General features: G+C 39.4%; 1 protein-coding gene across 1 annotated transcript in view; it reads right to left on the bottom strand.

The window, feature by feature from the left end:
- LOC145412186 (glutamate carboxypeptidase 2-like) overlaps positions 1–19,461 on the bottom strand; it is a 63,059-nt gene extending 43,598 nt beyond the window's left edge. Inside the window, exons 1-3 of the mRNA XM_080282114.1 lie at positions 19,333–19,461; positions 18,229–18,359; positions 10,640–10,796 (exon numbers count right to left, since the gene is read on the bottom strand). Of these exons, the coding sequence (XP_080138240.1) occupies positions 10,640–10,796; positions 18,229–18,359; positions 19,333–19,461 (417 nt within the window). The remainder of the gene's footprint in view (positions 1–10,639; positions 10,797–18,228; positions 18,360–19,332) is intronic.
- Between the last annotated feature and the right edge of the window lie 412 nt (positions 19,462–19,873).

The following is a 19,873-nucleotide window of genomic DNA, read 5'->3' as shown; positions in this document are numbered from 1 at the left end:
CTCTCATTCTTATTAATTACTCTATAAAAAAAACATATGAACAGGCATTTATCATCTAACCACTCTACTGAAGAAACCACTTACCAACTGATATGTGAGGCTTATTTTTCTAGAAATAAGTATACTCCACATACACACGTCACTGTCGATAAATATATACACGTCACTGTTGCAAATATATACAAGACATTGTCACTCTGATTATTTGCATGTCACTTTCCTGAATTACAGGCCACTGTCGATCACATTCTTCTCACATCATCTGTTACTTATACGTCCCATACGCACAACATTTTTAAACGTCAGTGCTGTATACTGTTTACAAACGTCACTGCTGTGCACTATTTGCACTGTGGGAGCGAAATACTTTTCTACACAAATCCTCACTCCAGTGTGTGTCTTGATGCTGTGAAACTTCTAATGAACGGTGGGCGCAGTGGCACCTGACACCCACTGCTCTAATTCATTGCTTCTCCACATGCAAATGGTCGTGTCTGCAAACTGCGGCATACATGGCACTGACTACACATCATCCCATCAGGATTTTCACCGATAAACACTGGCAGTGACGGGATATCTATTCCCTGTAGTGCAACGGATCAGGCTGCTGGCCAGCACTGTCTCCAATGTCCTGTTGTCTGAACTTCTCCAAATTCTCTATGCATTTGCCTATTCAACTGTCTATCGAACTGCTGTAGAGATGGTCGTAAATCTGGTAACATTCTTGTAGAATATGAAGGAGTTCAGTGTAGTGATGTCAAGAAGATGTAAAAAAAGCCTTTTGTACCACTTACAGCACTTGCGGAGACAGTCAATTGCACCAAATTGTATGTCAGATTTATCACCGAGTCACATGTTTACGTTATAATCACTGACAGCATTTGACATGCAGACTGGCTCGTTGGTCCTGCTGTCTCGCTTCCCGATAGGCTGCATTTCCCACACATGAACTGTGGTAAGTAAGCTGACCTTCCGTTTAGCATGACATATCTTACCACATTTTCCTCTCAGAAGCGACCCCTTTAAAGGTATTGGCAAAGAAAATAAGAAAATGTTTCCTTTGTGATCTCACAGTCCCATAGGTGTAAGTTTTCTACTCAATGAGATACTTCATTAGAGCAGGGGACGTGTAGTAATTGTTCAGGTACAGAATGTAGCCATCTCCGAAACAGCAGTCCATTAGAACCTTTATGACTGCTGTAGAGAAGCTATGAGGGTCATTACTGGAGATATCCACATTCATGGCTGAGTAGACGACAATATCTAGCACAAATCTACTCTTGCTGTCACAGATTACAAAATAAACTTGATACCGAAACTGTGATGGTTTGAAGGCACATACTATAGTAGGACTCGCCTACGTTTGCGGCTGTGGTGTGGCCCGCACCTGTGTACAATGGTGCCACGTTTCCCCAACTTGCGATGTGAAACGGAAGCTATTCATGTACAAGGCAACACAAATACGATAAATTCAGATGAATAAAACTTACACTTGTGTATTTTGATGGATGAATCAACAGTAATCTTATTATGCATAAAATATTTATACCGTAACACAGAAACATGGCATACATATTGTACAGTGTTGCTAAAAGAAATTGTAGTCACTTTTAATGTTTTTTAGTGTAGTTTTAGGGTGGGTAATAATATTACAGTTATGGATAAAAGAGAATGAGCCTGAAAAAAGAAGAAATATGCTAATATCCAAAGTAAAAGAAATAATTCATATAATTCTTGTGAGTGGCAATACTGACACACCCAGTCTGGCCTAAGGTAATTTACGTACTCCTCCGTAGACCCAAGGATAGCTTGTACAGGTGTTGCTAGGGAAAAATGCTCACATTTACTGGCTTTTACCGTAATTTTAAGGGCGAGGAATAATCACATTTACAATCATAAGCTAATATGTAGGACAAAAGAGTAGGCATATGCCAGTACTGAAGTAAAAAAAAAAAAAACATTATTCACACGCGAGCGGCAACACTTCCACACCCAGTCGGTGGCCTTGATCTCAGGGGTGGTGTGGAAATGATGTCAGATTTACAATATATACAATATTATGTAAAAGAAAATATCCAAAATGTCTCTTGCAATAAAAGAGAGAGAGAGAGAGAGAGAGAGAGACGGGGGGTGGTGGTGGTGGAGGCATTGTCAGGCTGAGAGAGAGATGGACGAAGGGGAAAGAGAATGAATTAATGAAAATCAATCATGGTACTGCAATAACGGCTCATCTGTCGCCTTATTCAAAAAATGATAAATATCACTAAATATAACAAAACCAAAATAACAAATGAAAGCACAATTGTAAACAACTTATAAAAGAATCAAAAGTACTCAGGGTGGCTCACATCTCCCGCCAGGAGAGAGAGAGAGAGAGAGAGAGAGAGAGAGAGAGATAACGGTATAGAAAACGTGGCAACACTGTACACAGGTGCGGGCCACACCACAGCCGCAAACGTAGACGAGTCCTACTATAGACGTCCCACGCGCAAAGAACAAGCGACTCGTCACTTAGCCTACCACTTTCTGAAATGGCCGGAAAAACTTCGCGAATCAGTTCTTTACGATATCAAAAATCAGGCGAACTTTCCACAGCCTGTCGTTGGATGAGGCCCAGTGTTGGGGTCAAAGTGCAGGAGTATTCGACACCTGTCACGAGAAATCTATTTACCAAACTCAGGTGTGTTGGTAAGATCGTTCACCGTCCAGTATTCATTTTACCACATGCTTTTTCACATACGGCTTGAGAGTCGTCGGCAACCAGCCATTCATCATAGTATGTTCACTAACATGTAATGTTATCAATACAACTAAAGCAAAATTAGGGAAAACTGTTCACTTCATCTGCCAAAAACCGAACCACGGTTAGGATGTTCCATATTTATCAAGTCATGCATTTCAGTACACTTCCCTCCTTCCTGCACTCCTTACAATCTCTGAAGCCTCTATATCAAATTTGAAACAATTTGAATACAGTACAGACGTTGCGCAATTTTGTCATTTCTGACACAGCCCCATCGTAACCAACTTTGAAAACGTACCAATATACATACATACATACATATATAAATATAGATAGATAAATAGATATAGATACATACATACATACGTACATACATACATAAATATATACATACACATATTATATATATATATATATATATATATATATATATATATGTGTGTGTGTGTGTGTGTGTGTGTACATACATATAGATAGATAGATAGATAGATGATAGATATGTATATATATATACATATATATACCGGTAATTAATGACAGATAACTTATGAAAATCATGGTCTTGTTTACATGATTTCGCTGTTTCTGTTTATGTTTCTTATCAGATAACATGCCAGAAGGTCATGCGAATTCCCTGCGTATCATCTGTGACCGTGGGCCTGATAAATGGACTGTGGGAGGCCGGCAATACTGTTCATGCTATTTCGCAATAACTCGGTCTACATCGGACTGCAGTGTATAAGTGGATCAACCGCTGGCAAGATGTGCGATCAGTGAACAATAAGCCTCGTGGTGAATGACCAAAAGCACTAACTAGCGAACAGAACGAGGCCATCGTGGGGAGCGCGCAGGAAAGACTGTTGACACTAGTCATAAAGTTAACACAGGATTTGCACCTGACCTGCAGTGTCTGCACTGTATGCCGACGCCTCCATGTAGTTAGTATTAAAATTATGTGTCGGGTGTAAAGGAAATGTTATTCTCCGACAAAAAGATGTTTGACTGGGCTTTGCTCTCCAGTACTCGAAGGAGAACGAGGTATTTTGGAACAATGTAGTATTTACAGATGAAAAATGTTTCTTGTCTGTGAAAACAGGGCCTGGTGTGTGCTGGAGGATCAAGAACAAGAGGTATTTAGACAGACATATCTTTGGCAAAGCAAAAAGGGTGCGTGTATCTACACCAATTTGGGGTTGGACATGGGTACAAGGACCCGGAGAACTAACTGATATTGAGGGTAAATTAACAAGTGAACAATATATTATAATCCTCGAGGAAGTTCTGTTGCCCTCAGTAAGTGTGATCTCAATACCAGCCCCTCACACTGTCCACGTTGTGCATGATCGCAGTCCCATCCAAATGAGCAACATGGCAAGAGATTGGATTCATACTAATACTGAGGTTCATTTCATCGATTGGCCAGCGAAAGGGTGTCATATGAGTCTCGTTGAAAACTAATGGGCTATTTTGGTTTAGGAGTGGGTTATCGGACAAGAGCGTCACGCACAGGACGCGTGGGAATGTATACGTTGGCGCCAAGATATTTGAGCCAACCCTGTAAAATCGATGCCAATCAGAATTCAGGAAGTAACAGATGCAAGAGAAGGCTGGTCATCCTACTGAATCACCAAAAGGAAATACTGATACTATAAGGAATACCAGTGTTGAACTTTAAAAACAGTGAGTTAAACATGATTTAGTTGACATTATTCATCATGTTTTGCCCTTGGTTAACAAGCTATAATTTTGGATCATTAAGCAGGAATCCCATTACATGATATATACACAGTTTGCGTGCATATATATCGTGTGTGTGTGTGTGTGTGTGTGTGTGTGTGTGTGTGTGTTCATAGCCTGCTCCTAGAAAGTTTGCACGAGTATTGTTACTGCCGCAGCCGCGGTTTTCCCGAGAAAAAACAAAAATTAATGTACACTTTTGCTCAAACAAATCAGTCATAATGGTCTGAAAACGATAATCAAGGAAGTTACGTGTAAGAACAAAGGAAAAAATTCCAAAAATACGGACTCGACCCTCACAGTGGGATACCACGTGGCAGAATGATTAACAAGACTGTCACTGCATGCAAGACGTGCCTACCGTAAAAACTGTTTCTTTTTCCCGCGCTATAGATCCATCCCTTGAATATTTTGGTCCCCACTCATAACTGAGAAATGATAGAAGAAGCAGTTCTAAGTAAAAAATGCAACATGAGTCCCAATCACAACCGTTAAGGAGCCATGGTAACTGATGACAGTGTGGTCGAAAATGATGTTTCTCATAACTAATCCGTATGGTCATCAACACGTATAGGTCCGTAATGGTTGAGATTTAGACCCATGTTCGTGCAGAATAGCATATTTTGCCAAAAAGTGCCTCATCTGTCAGAGCCCCACGTTATGGGCTTTCCTCCGGATATATATATATATATATATATATATATATATATATATATATATATATATATATATATATATATATATATATATACTGTATATATCGATAGCTAGATATATCATCAGCCACTGCAAGTTCACTACTGAACAATGGCCTCGCCCAACCTTCACCACCAATTCCATGACGAAGCTAATTTGCACAATGTTTTTCCTGCAAACTTTTCTATCTCATCTCTCCACCTCCCGTCTGGCCATTTTCTGCTATGCTTGCTATGTTTTGGAGTCCATTTAGTCAGCCCCTTGCTCCACTGATTATCCCTTATTCTTGCTACATGGCCTGCCCACCTCCATTTCTGTTATTTTAGAACTTCTATTATGTCTTTGACTTTAGTCTGCTCTCTCACCCAAGATTATCTTTTCCTGTCTCCTAAAGATATACCAAACACTGACCTATCCGTTGCCCTTTGAGAACGGATTAGTTGATTTTCCATCGATTTTGTCAGTTTCCAGGTCTCACAACCGTACGTCATTGCTGGAATTAAACATTCGTTATATAGTTTTCGTTTCATACAAACTGACAAGCTACTTTTCATGATGTCTCAATGTTTACTGAAACCTTTTCATCAAATTGTAATACGTCTTTTTATTTCGCTGTCATGGTCTTTCGTTAATTTTAGTATTAGTCCCAGATAGCTGTACTCCTCGACTTCAACGATTTCTTCGCCCATTCTGATGACGCTCTTGGGTGTATTTATAACTTTAGTCTTACTCTGGTTCACTTCAGACCTACTTTGAAACTTTCTTTGTTGAGGTCATCCAACATTTATGGCAATGTCTCTATTGTTTCTAAGATTAGGACAATCATCTGCAAATCCGAAATGGTTTAGCTTTTCTTCATCCGTGTTTACTCCTTTGTTTTCCCAGTCTAGCTTTATGAAAAATACTTTCTTGGCATGCTGTAAATAATTTCGGTTAAATTGTATCTCCCTAACGGACACCCTTTTCAACATCAATTTTTTCCGAGTCTTTATGTAATTTAACTATGATGGTGTACCATTCTTAACTGGCGGTTTGGGTGGGGCACTAACCTCTGTACAGTGTGCCACGTTTTCCATACCCGCGAGGCCTCTCTCTCTCTCTCTCTCTCTCTCTCTCTTGGGGGGGAGATGTGCGTCACCCTAGGGAATTTTGTTTCTTTTATGTCTTATAAACTTGTGCTTTCATTTCTTTATTCTGTTTTTTATTATATTATTGTTTTACATATGGCGCCAAATGACCTCGATGTTTTGGCGCCTTGATTTGTTTTCATTGAATCATTCTCGCTCTCCTTCCTTCCCTCCCTTCATCTTTCCCTCCGCTTGACAATGCACTCAACACTGCCCCTGGCCTGCCTTCTCTCTCTCTCTCTCTCTCTCTCTCTCTCTCTCCTAGGGGATGTGCGTCACCCTTGGGAATTTTGTTTCTTTTATGAGTGACAAACTTGTGCTTTCATTTCTTTATTTTGTTTTTATGATAATTATATTTAAAAATATTATTGTTTTACATATGGCGCCACATGACCTCACTATTGTGGCGCCATGATTTGTTTTCATTCAATCACTCTCTCCCTCCTTCGTTCCCTCCCTTCCTTCATCTCTCACTCAGCTGGACTCAACACTGCCCCTGGTTTGCCTTCCCCTCTCTCTCTCTCTCTCTCTCTCTGTATTTTAGGATACATTTTAGTTATTTTCTTTTACGTTATAATGTACATATTGTAAATTTGACTTTATTTCCACACCACCCAGGAGGTAAAAGTCTTGGCGCGTCTTTTTTTAAGAAGTGTCCCCAAACAGGCCTAGGATAGACGAAGCCCTGGCCAGGTGGGACTGGGTATGTGTGAGTGTTGCCGCTCACGAGGGTTTTATGTATTTTTTTTTTTTACTAATAAATTTACATTTTTACTTATATTCCTGCACATTATCTTATAATCATAATTATGACATTATTACCAACCCCAGAAATACGGTAACAGCCAATAATAGTGACTACATTTTTTTTAAGAAAACTGTAAAATAATTATGCCACGTTTCTGTATTGCCGTATAAATATTTTACGCATAATAGGTTTACTGTTCTTTCATATATTTTAATACACACGTTACCATTATATTCTTATGTGTTTATCTTATTGTGATGCCTATTACATATATCAGAGCCGTTCATATAGCCGGTATGGAACACGTGACACCACTGTACAGAGGTTCGTGCCCCACCCAAACCGCCACTTAAGAATGGTACCACCATAGCAGTTCCCTCGTCATATTATGTTTTCGAGCAGTTTTACAATGTTCTCGTTGATTCCTAGTTCTGGCAATGAATTTATAATTGCTATGTGCTCCACTGAGTCGCAAGCCTTTTCGTAATCAACCAAACCCAAGTACATTACTTTATTTTATTATGTAGTTTCTCAATAAGCTGGGTCATTGTGTGTAGATGATCAGTAGTTGAATACCCGATTCGGAATCCTGCCTGTTCATTAGGCTGGTTTTCTTTCCAAATTTGTTGTTATTCTGTTCGTAAGGACTTTAGTGATGAATTTGTAAGTAACTGATAGTAAGATAATGGGTCGTTAGTTACTAAGATCCTTTGATTCGCCTTTTTTATAAAGTAAAATAACAACTGCATTGCACCATGTTTTGGGAATATTCTTCTTTGTAAAATTTTGAGTAGACAAGTGGGTGAGACTGCTTTGTACTTCTATTCCTGCACCCAACAGTAAATACACTACTGTTCCATCTTCTCCTGGGGCTTTCCCTCTTTTCATATATATATATATATATATATATATATATATATATATATATATATATATATATAATATAGATAGATAGATAGATAGATTTAACAGAACAGAGGAAGGAAAAACAAATGAATAGAAAAAAATAATCCATACACCAGATTACTGGTGTCCTTTGTTCATAAAATATCTGTAACAGTTAGACTTAAACAGCTGTAGGTTGAAGTTTCGAGGGAAACAACTCTGAGGAAGCGAGTTCCAAAGATGCAGTTTGGGGAATGAAAGAATTCTGATAGGCAGAAGTTCTGCAATATGGCTGAGTGACATTCCAGTCATGAGCGCTACCAGATGCCCTTGTAGCACGAGGGAAGGCATGGAGAGGTGGCACCATGGACGCAACTTCGTCTGAGCATTTGCCATGAAAATATCTGTAAAATAATGCAAGAGGGGCAACATTCCTTCTTACTTGCAGGGGAGGTAGTTTATTTGTAATGGCAGGGTTGTTAATGATTCTAACAGTTTTGTTCTGAATTTTGTCTAGTTGTTTTAATGCAAACTCTCCACATCCATTCCACAAGGGTGAGCAATATTCAAGCTGAGAGCGCACATGATTCTTATATATTATAGCTAACTGCTCATCAGTGAAGAAGTTACGGACTTTGTACAATAATCCATTTTTTTTTTTTTTAGGCGGTTTTAGCAAGTGATCTAACGTGAGAGGTCCAGCTGAGGGCATTCTTAAGTGAGACGCCGAGAATTTCAAAACTTTTGGAGATGGGAATATTAGTAGCACTGAAGGTAATATACGAATCTGGCAATATCTGTCTATTAGTAAATTGTACTGTGTATATTTAGTTTTACTAGTATTAAATGAGACAAGGTTGTTTTGTCCCCATTCACTGATTGTAGATAGGTCTTGACTTATGGAGATGGCTGTACTGAGTTGAGAGGTAGAGATATTAGACTTTGTAAATAGGTGTCTGAGTGTGAATGAACTATGTAGTTTTGAGTCATCTGCATATGAGTGAATGGGATTGTGGGTGACAGATAAGAGATCATTAATATGAACCAGGAACAGGGTTGGCGCCAGAACCGATCCCTGCGGCACGCCGGCGTTAACTGAGTGGAAATTGGAATATACTTCATCTACTTTTATTTTTCTGTCACTGAGGTATGAGGAGATCAAAGGAACAAAAGACGTTAGTCCACAGCAAGAGAGTTTGGACAGCAGGGAACGGTGCCATACTCTGTCAAAAACTTTAGATATATCAAGGGCTGCTGCATGAGTTTCTCCATGTAGGTCAATTGACTGATGGATGGTATGAGTTAGGAGATTAAGTATGTCAATGGTGGATCATTCGTGGCGAAAACCGTATTGTCTATCACTAATTAAGTTTTTGGATTCAAGATGTTTAACAGTATGCTTATTAATTAAAGTTTCAAATACCTTACCAAGACAAGATGTGACAGCTATTGGTCTGTAATCAGAGGGGTGAGGGGAACTTCCTTTCTTTGGAATTGGGTATATATATATATATATATATATATATATATATATATATATATATATATATATATATATATATATATATATATATATATATATATATATATATATATATATATATATATATATATATATATATTTACCTCGTCTGTTGTTGTCTCAGGTATTTCACTTTTGTCAACAGAAAACCTAGCTGTTAGTACTACTGTCTTTGATACATACAGTTCTTTGTAAAATTCTTCAACTCTCTTCAACATCTTATCTCTGCATTTAATGACATCACCGATTTTGTCTTTAAGTGATATTGTTTGTTGCTTTACTAGTGTCATTTGACTTCAGACCTGTTTCAGACTTTTTCCTTTATAACATACATCTTTAGTCTGATCCATCTCTGTCTGTCTGTCTGTCTACGGTATATATATATATATATATATCTATATATATATATATATATATATATATATATATATATATATATATATACCGGGTATGTCTATGTATATATTTATCATCATCATCATAATCAGGACCTTCTTTCCCACCTTATGGCAGTATGAGGAGTAACACTGTCCAGGCAGCCCAGATTTGCCCAATCCAATGTGCCACGCTTCCATTCACTCATCATTCAAGCCCCCGGAATCCTGGCTCTATTGGATATGCCAAAAACATTCACCACGTTCTGTAGATTCACATAATCATATCCGACAGAGTCGGATATATATATATATATATATATATATATATATATATATATATATATATATATATATATATATATCCGACAGTCGGATATATATATATATATATATATATATATATATATATATACCACGTTTTGTAATCATATCCGACAGAGTCGGATATATATATATATATATATATATATATATATATATATATATATATATATATATATATATACATATATATATATATATACACGGTGAGTCAAAAGTAGCGCCCGATATCTGTTTTTACGGCTGTCAGTTCATTGTTTGTGTACCATTTGTATTACAGTGTACAAGAAAGTATATGAAAGTCATGTTTATCTAACCATTTATTCGAGGGAAAATTATTAAGGAACTGTGCTAAGCTGTTTTACTTGCAATGTTCAAACAACATGACCTCCTATAATCTGGGCGCTACTTTTGACTCACCCTGTATATATTGCTAAGCAAATTAACTAGAAACGGATAGTACAAAGTCTCCTTGTTGCTGACCTTATTGGGCTTGTTGATATCGGGATGTGAAAGCTGTACGTGGTAAGGCTGCAGAAAGGCCTGGTCCAGCCCAGCCTGCTGCCACGCCTCCCTCAGATACTCTGCCTGCTCCAGGTCCTGCTGCGAGCCAGCCATGTGACCTTTACTCGTCAGGTATCTACACGGAGGGCCGGTAAGGAGGATATTATTATTATTATTATTATTATTATTATTATTATTTTTTTGTTAGCAATATAGAAGAGACATTCATAATCTTGTACATCAACAACATCATCATCATCATCATCGTTACCCTACAAAAATTTTAATATAACAAAAATTAGGAGTCTCGTCATTCAACGTTAGCTACTTCATCATGATCATCATCACCTTGAAACTATTAGAATATAGTAACATTTGACCCCTGTGAGGGTATGGAGTCCGAGGCTAGGCTATAGCGCTCAAGAACACTGAAGGTTAAATGACTGGACTATACCCTTGGTGTCCTTCAGTTGCTTCTACGGTAGACTGTAGCACAAGTTGTACAGGGCTGTACTCCCGAGGAGGATGGCAAGCTGGTGACAAGGAGAACTGGAGCTCCCATTTCATCGGCCCTCAGGGCCTGTTCCTGGCCATCTCCCTTTGGTGAACATTTTCAGTGTTATCATTAATTCATAGAGTAGGCCAGCATACTCTCATAATACCTATACCTTCAACTGTCTACACCAAACTACACGCACACTAGATAACACACCTTCTCTTTCCCGTCCCCCCTTAGCAATGGCTGCTGCATTATTATTAGCAATTTCGGTAGTATCTCGGATTGCCACCACAGGCAGGGTACGGCTGGCAGCACAGGGTCCTACTGGTCGCGATCAAGCGACTGTGCTGTCAGCAGTTGTTGCAAACGCTGTTCATACTAGTCAGCGAAGAAGAGCGGGTTCCGCCTTATATTTCACTATAGTCACGGTGCACGAGTCTGAAGGTTTCATTATCGTGCCCTGGCAACCTACGGTCAACAGTGTGTTTGATTTCGTGTATAATATGATCCGCATAAGAAACAGTTGTCAGTATTAATTGAATGGCCAAATATGCAGGTAGTAATGAAGAATATGGTTAATTAACTCGGTTTTAAGTTTCAGAGAATAAATACCGGAGCAAACAACTATTTTTTAAAATCTAAAATGTAGCTCTAACACTCCAGAGAGAGAGAGAGAGAGAGAGAGAGAGGTAGTGCACCCAGCAATATCCAACAATACTGCAAGGTCACATATTTTATGGATAATAATCCAGTTAATAAGGGTATAAGGTAACCTATGTATGATGGTATGTCAGAATGCAACGTACATAGTAATGAACATATAGTGAATCAGCTGGGTGCACAACTTTAGTCGGCGGAGGGCAATGTTCAAGCCCTTTATAAATTGTAATCAACAATCTTATAAATTAACAAAACATCTGTCTGTGACAGTATTTACGCTGAAACTCAAAAGCGACTATAATTGACGGTATTCTTCATTACTGCCTGCATAAATTGCCATTCAGATAATACTGACATTTCTTTCCTATGAGTATCATACACGAAATCGGACACACTGTTGACTGGTAGATTGCCAGGGCACGGTAACGAAACCTTCAGACTTGTGCACCAAAACTATAATATCTGTGGTCTTAGTACCATTCAGAATTCCGTTCACTTTTTCTTCCAGTCTATATCCCTTCTAGCTCTGTTCTTCAAAGAAACTCAAATCTCTACCTCTACGAACATATCCCCATTTTGTTTTCCTGGTTACCATCTCACAAACTTCCATAACAAAGGTGGCACCTGTTGTTATATCATATCTGAAATTCCAGTTGACACGATTTTGAACTCCACTTCAGCTAACTTTGATTATTCATTATATTAACTAAAATATCAAAGCATTACATAATATATCTGTTTAGTTTATCGCTCCCCCAGTGCTCCTTTGGAGCCCAGATTATTTGATTCCATATCCACACAGCTGACCAACCTTAACCTCACCCTTAACACTGATATTACCGTTTTGGGTGATTTTAACTTTCGTGATATAGAATGGTTATTGTGTTCTGCCAGGACTGACGACACTGGTCTAGAAGGCAAGCTGTATGCAGAATCGTTCTCACACAATTGGTAAAACAACCAACCAGAATACCAGACAATCCTGACCAAAACACCGACCTCTTGGACCTATTCCTGACAAATAACCCTATCAATACAGGATAGAAGAAATACTGTCACCACATGGATCCTCAGGCCACAGTTTCATCAAAGCCTCATTCGTCAGTTGCCCCAAACCTCCCTGTTCTGAACTTGTCAGGGTGACCAGATTGCACTTCAATATGGCAGACTGGGATGGATTTAGAAATCATCTTGCTGATGTTCCATGGCAGTCTTTCTTCTCCAGTGACATCAAATCTACCCAGTCCCAAATTAATGACTTAATATAAGCAGGTGTGGATTATTCATACTTACTGTAGTCATCAGTTTACTAAAAGATCGGACTTCCCAAAATGGTTTGACAGCAATTATGCTAGAGCAACGACCCAAAAGTCTTTAGCATATAAGTTTTACTTGAAGTAATAAACATCTGTATCCTTCAGTCAATTTAAAATTGCCAGAAACTATTTGACAGCAATAATAAATCTAGCTCAGTCAGACTTTCTTAACAATCAACCATGTAACTATTAAATAAATCTATTGACATCAGAATATTCTGGTCAACTCTAAATTCTTTCAATTATAACTTTAACATGTCCTCACCCATTCCCCCACTAAAATCTGCAGATAGTAACACTATAAATGATTTGCGTGGAAAAGTAAACATCTTTGCCAATACATTTGCCAGAAATTCTACCATAGAGGAAGTCAGCCAGAACGTCCCTGTACTAGAACTTGACTCTCCAGAAATTGCTCCACTTAAGATAGAGATTACATATGTAATCTCATCCTAGACAATTTACCAACCAACAAAGCTCCAGGGCAAGATGGAGTTCCCCCAACTGTTCTGAAAGTGTTTCCCAGAACTTGCTCCTGTTCTAACTAAATTACTCAGACTATGCATACGTATTTCTTTCTTCCCTAATTCTTGGAAAGAAGCTAATATTCACCCAAATCCGAACAAAGGAAGTACCTCTGACCCCTCTGATTACGGACCAATGGCTATCACACCTTCTCTTGGTAAAGTATTCGAGATTGTAATTAATAAGCACATTGTTCAACATCTTAACTCCAACAACATAATATTAGTGAGAGACAGTACAGTTTTTGCCACGAAAGATCCTCTGTTGATGTACTCAATCTCCTGCCTCATACCATCCACCAGTCAGCTGACCAACGTGGAGAAATCTATGCAATAGCTCTTGATATTTCTAAAGCTTTTGACAGAGTGTAGCACTGTTCCCTACTATCCAAACTCGCTTGCTATGGCCTTTCATTTTTTTTCCTTTGATTTCCTCATATCTCAGCGACAGAAAGATAAAAGTAGATGATGTATATTCCAATTTCCACTCGATTAATGCCGGTGTGCTGCAAGGATTAGTTCTGGCTCCAACCCTATTCCTAATTCATATTAAACTCTTCTGTCACGCATAATCCCATTCATTCATATGCAGACGACTCAACACTTCACCGTTCCTTCACACCTAACCCCTAAGTGCCAGATGATGGTTGGTGGATTGGGGGTGCCCGGTGATGGCAATAACTGCAAGTGTTTTCACACCTCAGTTTGAAGTGGCCGCCACTCGATCTCGTCACCAAAGGATGGGGATAGCCTCCCAGCACCCGAGGCAAGCATAACTCTGTTGTCTTTGTGTAGGACGATGTTTTCTTACATCTCTCATCCGGTTCTGTTCCCGCCTTACGTGGACCCTTGCATCATCCTCCCCTGCCAAGCCTCTTTCCAAGAATACTAGAAAAGGGCTCAGTGATGAGGCCATAAGGCACACCTTGGAGGATGCATCAGTGTCTAGTTTATCTGGTAGTGAAATAAGTTATCACGTTGAAAGCAAAGCCACAGTTGACACCGTGGACAGACGCACGAACACGTCCTGCTCCCAAGTCGCTCCCGCGGCGAAAATGAGTTATCTTCCTCAGGTAATTACTCATTAACACAACGACTTAGAGGCCTGGGGATATTTTCATTCACAAGAGGAAGAATTGATGAGTAAAATGGTTATTAATTCGTTTCCCTAAGTGTTATACTTTCTGATATATTAAAGTTTGAAAACTAGCGATTTTCAGCGGTTTCCGAAAAATTGCCTCTAGTGAGGTGACGAATGCTTGACATGTGAGGGTTAAATACCCATTCACATAGTTTGATATCTCTAACTCACAACTCAAAACCGAAATCTCTACAAATCAAGACTTATAATCAGTGAATGGGGACAAAATGACATTGTCTCATTAAACGCTAGGAAAACCAAATATATACAGTATACTAATATTTTTTTTTATGCGAGGAAGAAGGAACCAAAGGCCGCGAGCCCGCAATTGTTGTTCCTTCCAAGAGAAAAATAAAATACAAGAGAGAACCAAATTCAAGACATATATTGCCTGATTCCTATATTACTTGCGGTGATAACTCTAAAAGTATTGAAATTCTCGGTGTTTCATTTAACAGTGCCCTCAGTTGGGCCACTCATGTTAAATCACTTGCTAAAACCGCTTCAAAGAAACTTGATTATTGTACAGAGTCCACAACTTCTTCACTGACGAGCAGTTAGTTATAATTTACAAGAGTTATGTGCGTTTTTAGATGGAATATTGCTCATACTTGTGGAGTGGATATGCAAAGGTTACACTAAAAGAACTGCAAAAAATTCAGAACAAAGCTGTTAGAATTATTATTAACCCTGCTATTACAAATGAACTACCTACCCTACAAGTAAGAAGAAATGTTGCCTCCCTTGCATTTTTTTACAAATACTTTCACGGCAAATGGTCAGACGAAACTGCATCCATTGTGCCACCTCTCCACGCCTTCCCCAGTGCTATATGGGTATCTGGTAGCGCTCATGACTGGACTGTCACAGTGCCATATTACAGAACTTCTGCCTACCAAAATTCTTTTACTCCCCAAACTGCATCTCTTTGGAACTCGCTTCCCCAGAATGGTTTCTCCCAAAATTCAGCCCATAGCAGTTAAAGTCCAACTGTTACAGATGTTTTATGAATGGAGGACACCTGGAATTGCTGTATGGATTTTTCTGTATTCATTGGTTTTTCCATCCTCTGTTCGTCTTCTTAAAAAAAAAAAAAAAAAAAATCTGAATCCATATAGCTACAGATCACCTGCTCTCCATCCTGACTGCCGTCTTACTTCATTATATTTTGTTCACTTAATTTGGTATAACATTGCTTGCTCAGTGTCTTGGATGCTGAACTGTAACAAGATATTAACACCAGAATATTATGCTAGTCTAGAAAAAAATGCTTCGATAACTATGTAGAGCTGTACCAACTTTATTATAACACTAAGGTATGGAAAAGGGACAGAAAAGAAAAGAAAAATCCTCCAATTTAAATAAATTATTGATATCTCTTATTATAAAAGAATTATGAAGGCTAGAATGGGTAATTAACAGACATACCGCACATTTTTCTGGGCAGTCTCCTAATAATTCTACTGCTCGTTAACTTTCTCCTTCCTGGCTTGGGATCCTATTCACCCCATTCATCACGGGGAAGGAGAATGATAATGTCAGTGAGGACCATGATCAAGGCGATGATAATTCTGATGAAACTGAAGGTAAAATCTGTGATCCTCCGTAATTTATTAATATGGTTTGAAACTTACTGGACAAGAAACTAGTTCAGGATAATACAAAAACTGAATCACAAACGCAATGCCCAGCGAAATGACCTATACATCCATTCACATATCAGTCAAGAATTTAAAATTTATTAGTGCCACCTTACAAGCCTAACTCTCACACACACACACACACACACACACACACACACACACACACACACACACATTTTTAGATCTGTAGCATAATTACTTCTTTCACTTTTCATCTTAAGTATTTACCTCTGGGAACAGACTACTCATCCCATTCCCTGAGTCTCAGTAGTTCTCATTTTCATGGGGAGCCAGTCGACTAAGTTACTGGATCACCATTCCACTCATTTATAATGCCATCAGTTTTAGTGCTGACTGTCGCGCTATTATATCTGAAAGAATCAAGGTGTATTGAACTGTCACGCTTTAGAGAATCATTTACTGAATAGTCAAAAGCATCAGAGTTAGTCTATATACCACTTTACAGAGACTGTTCAACAGCGAGACTGAGAAAAAAATACACCCTGCTATCAACATGGGTATAACAGACGAAAGTCGTAAATATTAGCCCTGCCCCGTTCCTCTTTCACTCTTAATGAAAGAAAAGTATTCGGGAGCCGAATGCTAATCTCCCACCAGAATATGCTGTCGGCCAAGTCCAAGATTTTGGCCATATCTTCATACCCTGAAGGTTTCATGCTGATAGCTCAAGCCTCTCATGAGATATAATGGTGCTAAAGGCGGGCGATCCAAACCGGTTGACCTTTGGCAGTCATTTTGGTGACGTTGACCTGAGTGCCCATTTTCGAAATCTACCAAAATTTTGGTCATTTCCTGATAACTTGATGGTTTCATGTTGATAGGTAAAGCCATTCTTGAGATGTAATGGGAACACACACACACACACACACACACACACACACACACACACACACACACACACACACACGGAGGCGGACAAAAACAATATAGCTGAGCCTTGTAAAGGCATAAAGTCTGGGGAAGCTCATACAGAATGGTGGATTGGCAACAGTAAGGAGCACATCGTTGGGGTTTTGGCAGAGTAATGAAGCTAGCAATAAAATATTAGCCACCTTGCCCTCCTGAGTCTGTATATCTCCATGCCTATGTCCTTCATGCCTATGTCCTTCAGTCTTCTGGATGCAATTTACCCAGGCATCTCGGAAGTACAGTATGATAATTTCTCTCTCTCTCTCTCTCTCTCTCTCTCTCTCCCTTCTAGAGGGAAACTCTTTGCCGGATTTCGGCCATTGGTTCGTTCTTCATACCATTAAAATGAAAGAAAAGCATTCGGGAGCCGAATGCTAATCAACCACAAGAATATGTTGTTGGCCAGGTCCAAGATTTAGGTCATATCTTGATACCCTGAAGGTTTCATGTTGATAGCTCAAGCCATTCGTGAGATATAATGGTGCTAAAGGCAGGCGATAAAAACAAGTTGAGCTTTGGCAGCCATGTTGGTGACCTTGACCCTGACCCCGAGTGTCCATTTTCGAACACAGCCAAGATTTTGGCCATATCTTGATACCCTCAAGGTTTCAGGTTGATAGGTCAAGCCGTTCATGAGATATAATGAAACACACACACACACACACACACACACACACACACACACACACACACACACACACACACACACACACACACAGAAACAGGCAAAAAAATTATCACTTGGCGGGCGATAAAAAGAACTTGTATTTCAGCCAGCATTACTGTGATTTCGAGGTCTGTACCGTGATCTTTGGCCACACGTTCCCTTCCATTCATTCTGTCTGCTCAGCCCACCTCAGATTCTTCTCTATGTTCTCCGCCTTCATCTCTGTGAGGATCTGTTCTCCCGCCAGCCCGAAGTAGTCCTCTCCTGAAGGCTTCACCCGACCCTCCTCCTCACTTTTCTCATCATGTAGGCTGGGATCCTGGTAATGCAGGAAAAGAAAGAATTACTATACTGGTTTAATTTACAGTGAAAGATATTGTGAGTTACAAAAAATGAGAGAGAGAGAGAGAGAGAGAGAGAGAGAGAGAGAGTCTGTTAGCATCTGCGGGAAATAAGCCATGTTTACTCGTACATGAATTTCCATATGAACTTTACTTATTTGGTAATAATGCTTCTACAGGGTCACTAGCTAAATTTTCTCCCACATGACTGCACTTGACCATCAACTGAGCTCAAAGGGATTTGGGATCACTTGCGGGTGAAAACAAACAGACTCTAACATTGGTTCCCAAACTGGGTGCCATAGCCTCTTAGGGCCGGGGCATGATGCACTTCCGGCGGGGCCTTGGGGTATCTGAAGTTAATGTTGATAGAGTTTTATAAGTGTTTTCTAGTGGCAGTACCTATTATTTATGTATTTATTTATTTACTTATTTGTCGACCCTCTTGCACAAACATTTGCCGTAAACATTTAAGTGAAGAGTTTGACGTAGCTCGGTGTTAGAATGGGTCTCTACTCTGCTACCAGCAGTATGGCTTCCTGGATGTTTCTTTCAGTCTCGGCTATTTTTCTCTAAGATCTTTTCTGTTTCTTTCTTTCTTTCTTTCCTTCCTTACCTCTTCCTTTGTTCCTATTCAGTAGCAAATTCAAGAAAGCATGATCGTTCTCGCATGGAGACTGACAGCTTTTGCACCCCATTATCTGTCTCAACAACTGATACCCCACCTGGCAACATAACTGCAGTTGCAACCGTACCATTGTATTTTTTAATGTCCTTGCATCGCATCTTTATTTTCAATCACTCGTTATAATGTCATATACATCAACACCATAACAGCGATGTTTTTATTTGTTTCTTCTAATGAAGATGCAACCTGGGGGAGAAGAAAACGGAAAAGTTTAAGAACCTCTGGACTATATATATACATAATGATATGAAGACGTAACTAACCTTAACATCAGCGGTAAGTGTGTGAGTGTGCAGGATGTTGTGTAATGAGGGTAGTGAGACGAGGAAGAGGCAGGACAGAGCCGCCACCAACATGGACCTTACAGCACCCTGGCTCCTTCCATCCATCATCTGCGTTGGGAGAAACAATAGTTAGTCTTAGGAATGGCTCCACCCACCCGTACCTCTTCTGCTATTGTATTCTTGTTATCCCCTGATGTGACTGAAAGTTATAGGAGAAACATTTAGAGATGGTTTAGCCATGTGGAGAGGATGCAGAATGAGAGGCTGTATGTGACGGAGGTGGAGGGGAAGAGGAGCAGGGCGAGATTAAGGATGAGGTGGAGGGATGTAATGGAGAGAGAGATATGAAAGAGGAGTCAGTGGCCTGGAGAGAGGAGAGCGATATGTCAAAGGGCAGGGATACATGGAGGCGAAGTTTGGGCCACTCCCTAATGGATTAAATCGTCTGGCAGCAGATAGATAGATTTACAGGTAATGGATATACAGTATATTTAAAGTACTTGATTGAGGGTACCTTACT

The sequence above is a fragment of the Coenobita brevimanus genome, chromosome 92 (genome assembly GCF_032717465.1).
Source record: "Coenobita brevimanus isolate Jiangsu-jjx chromosome 92, ASM3271746v2, whole genome shotgun sequence".
Lineage (NCBI taxonomy): Eukaryota > Metazoa > Arthropoda > Malacostraca > Decapoda > Coenobitidae > Coenobita > Coenobita brevimanus.
The sequence above is the reverse complement of the archived record's forward strand: the minus strand, read 5'-3'. Positions and strand labels throughout refer to the sequence as shown.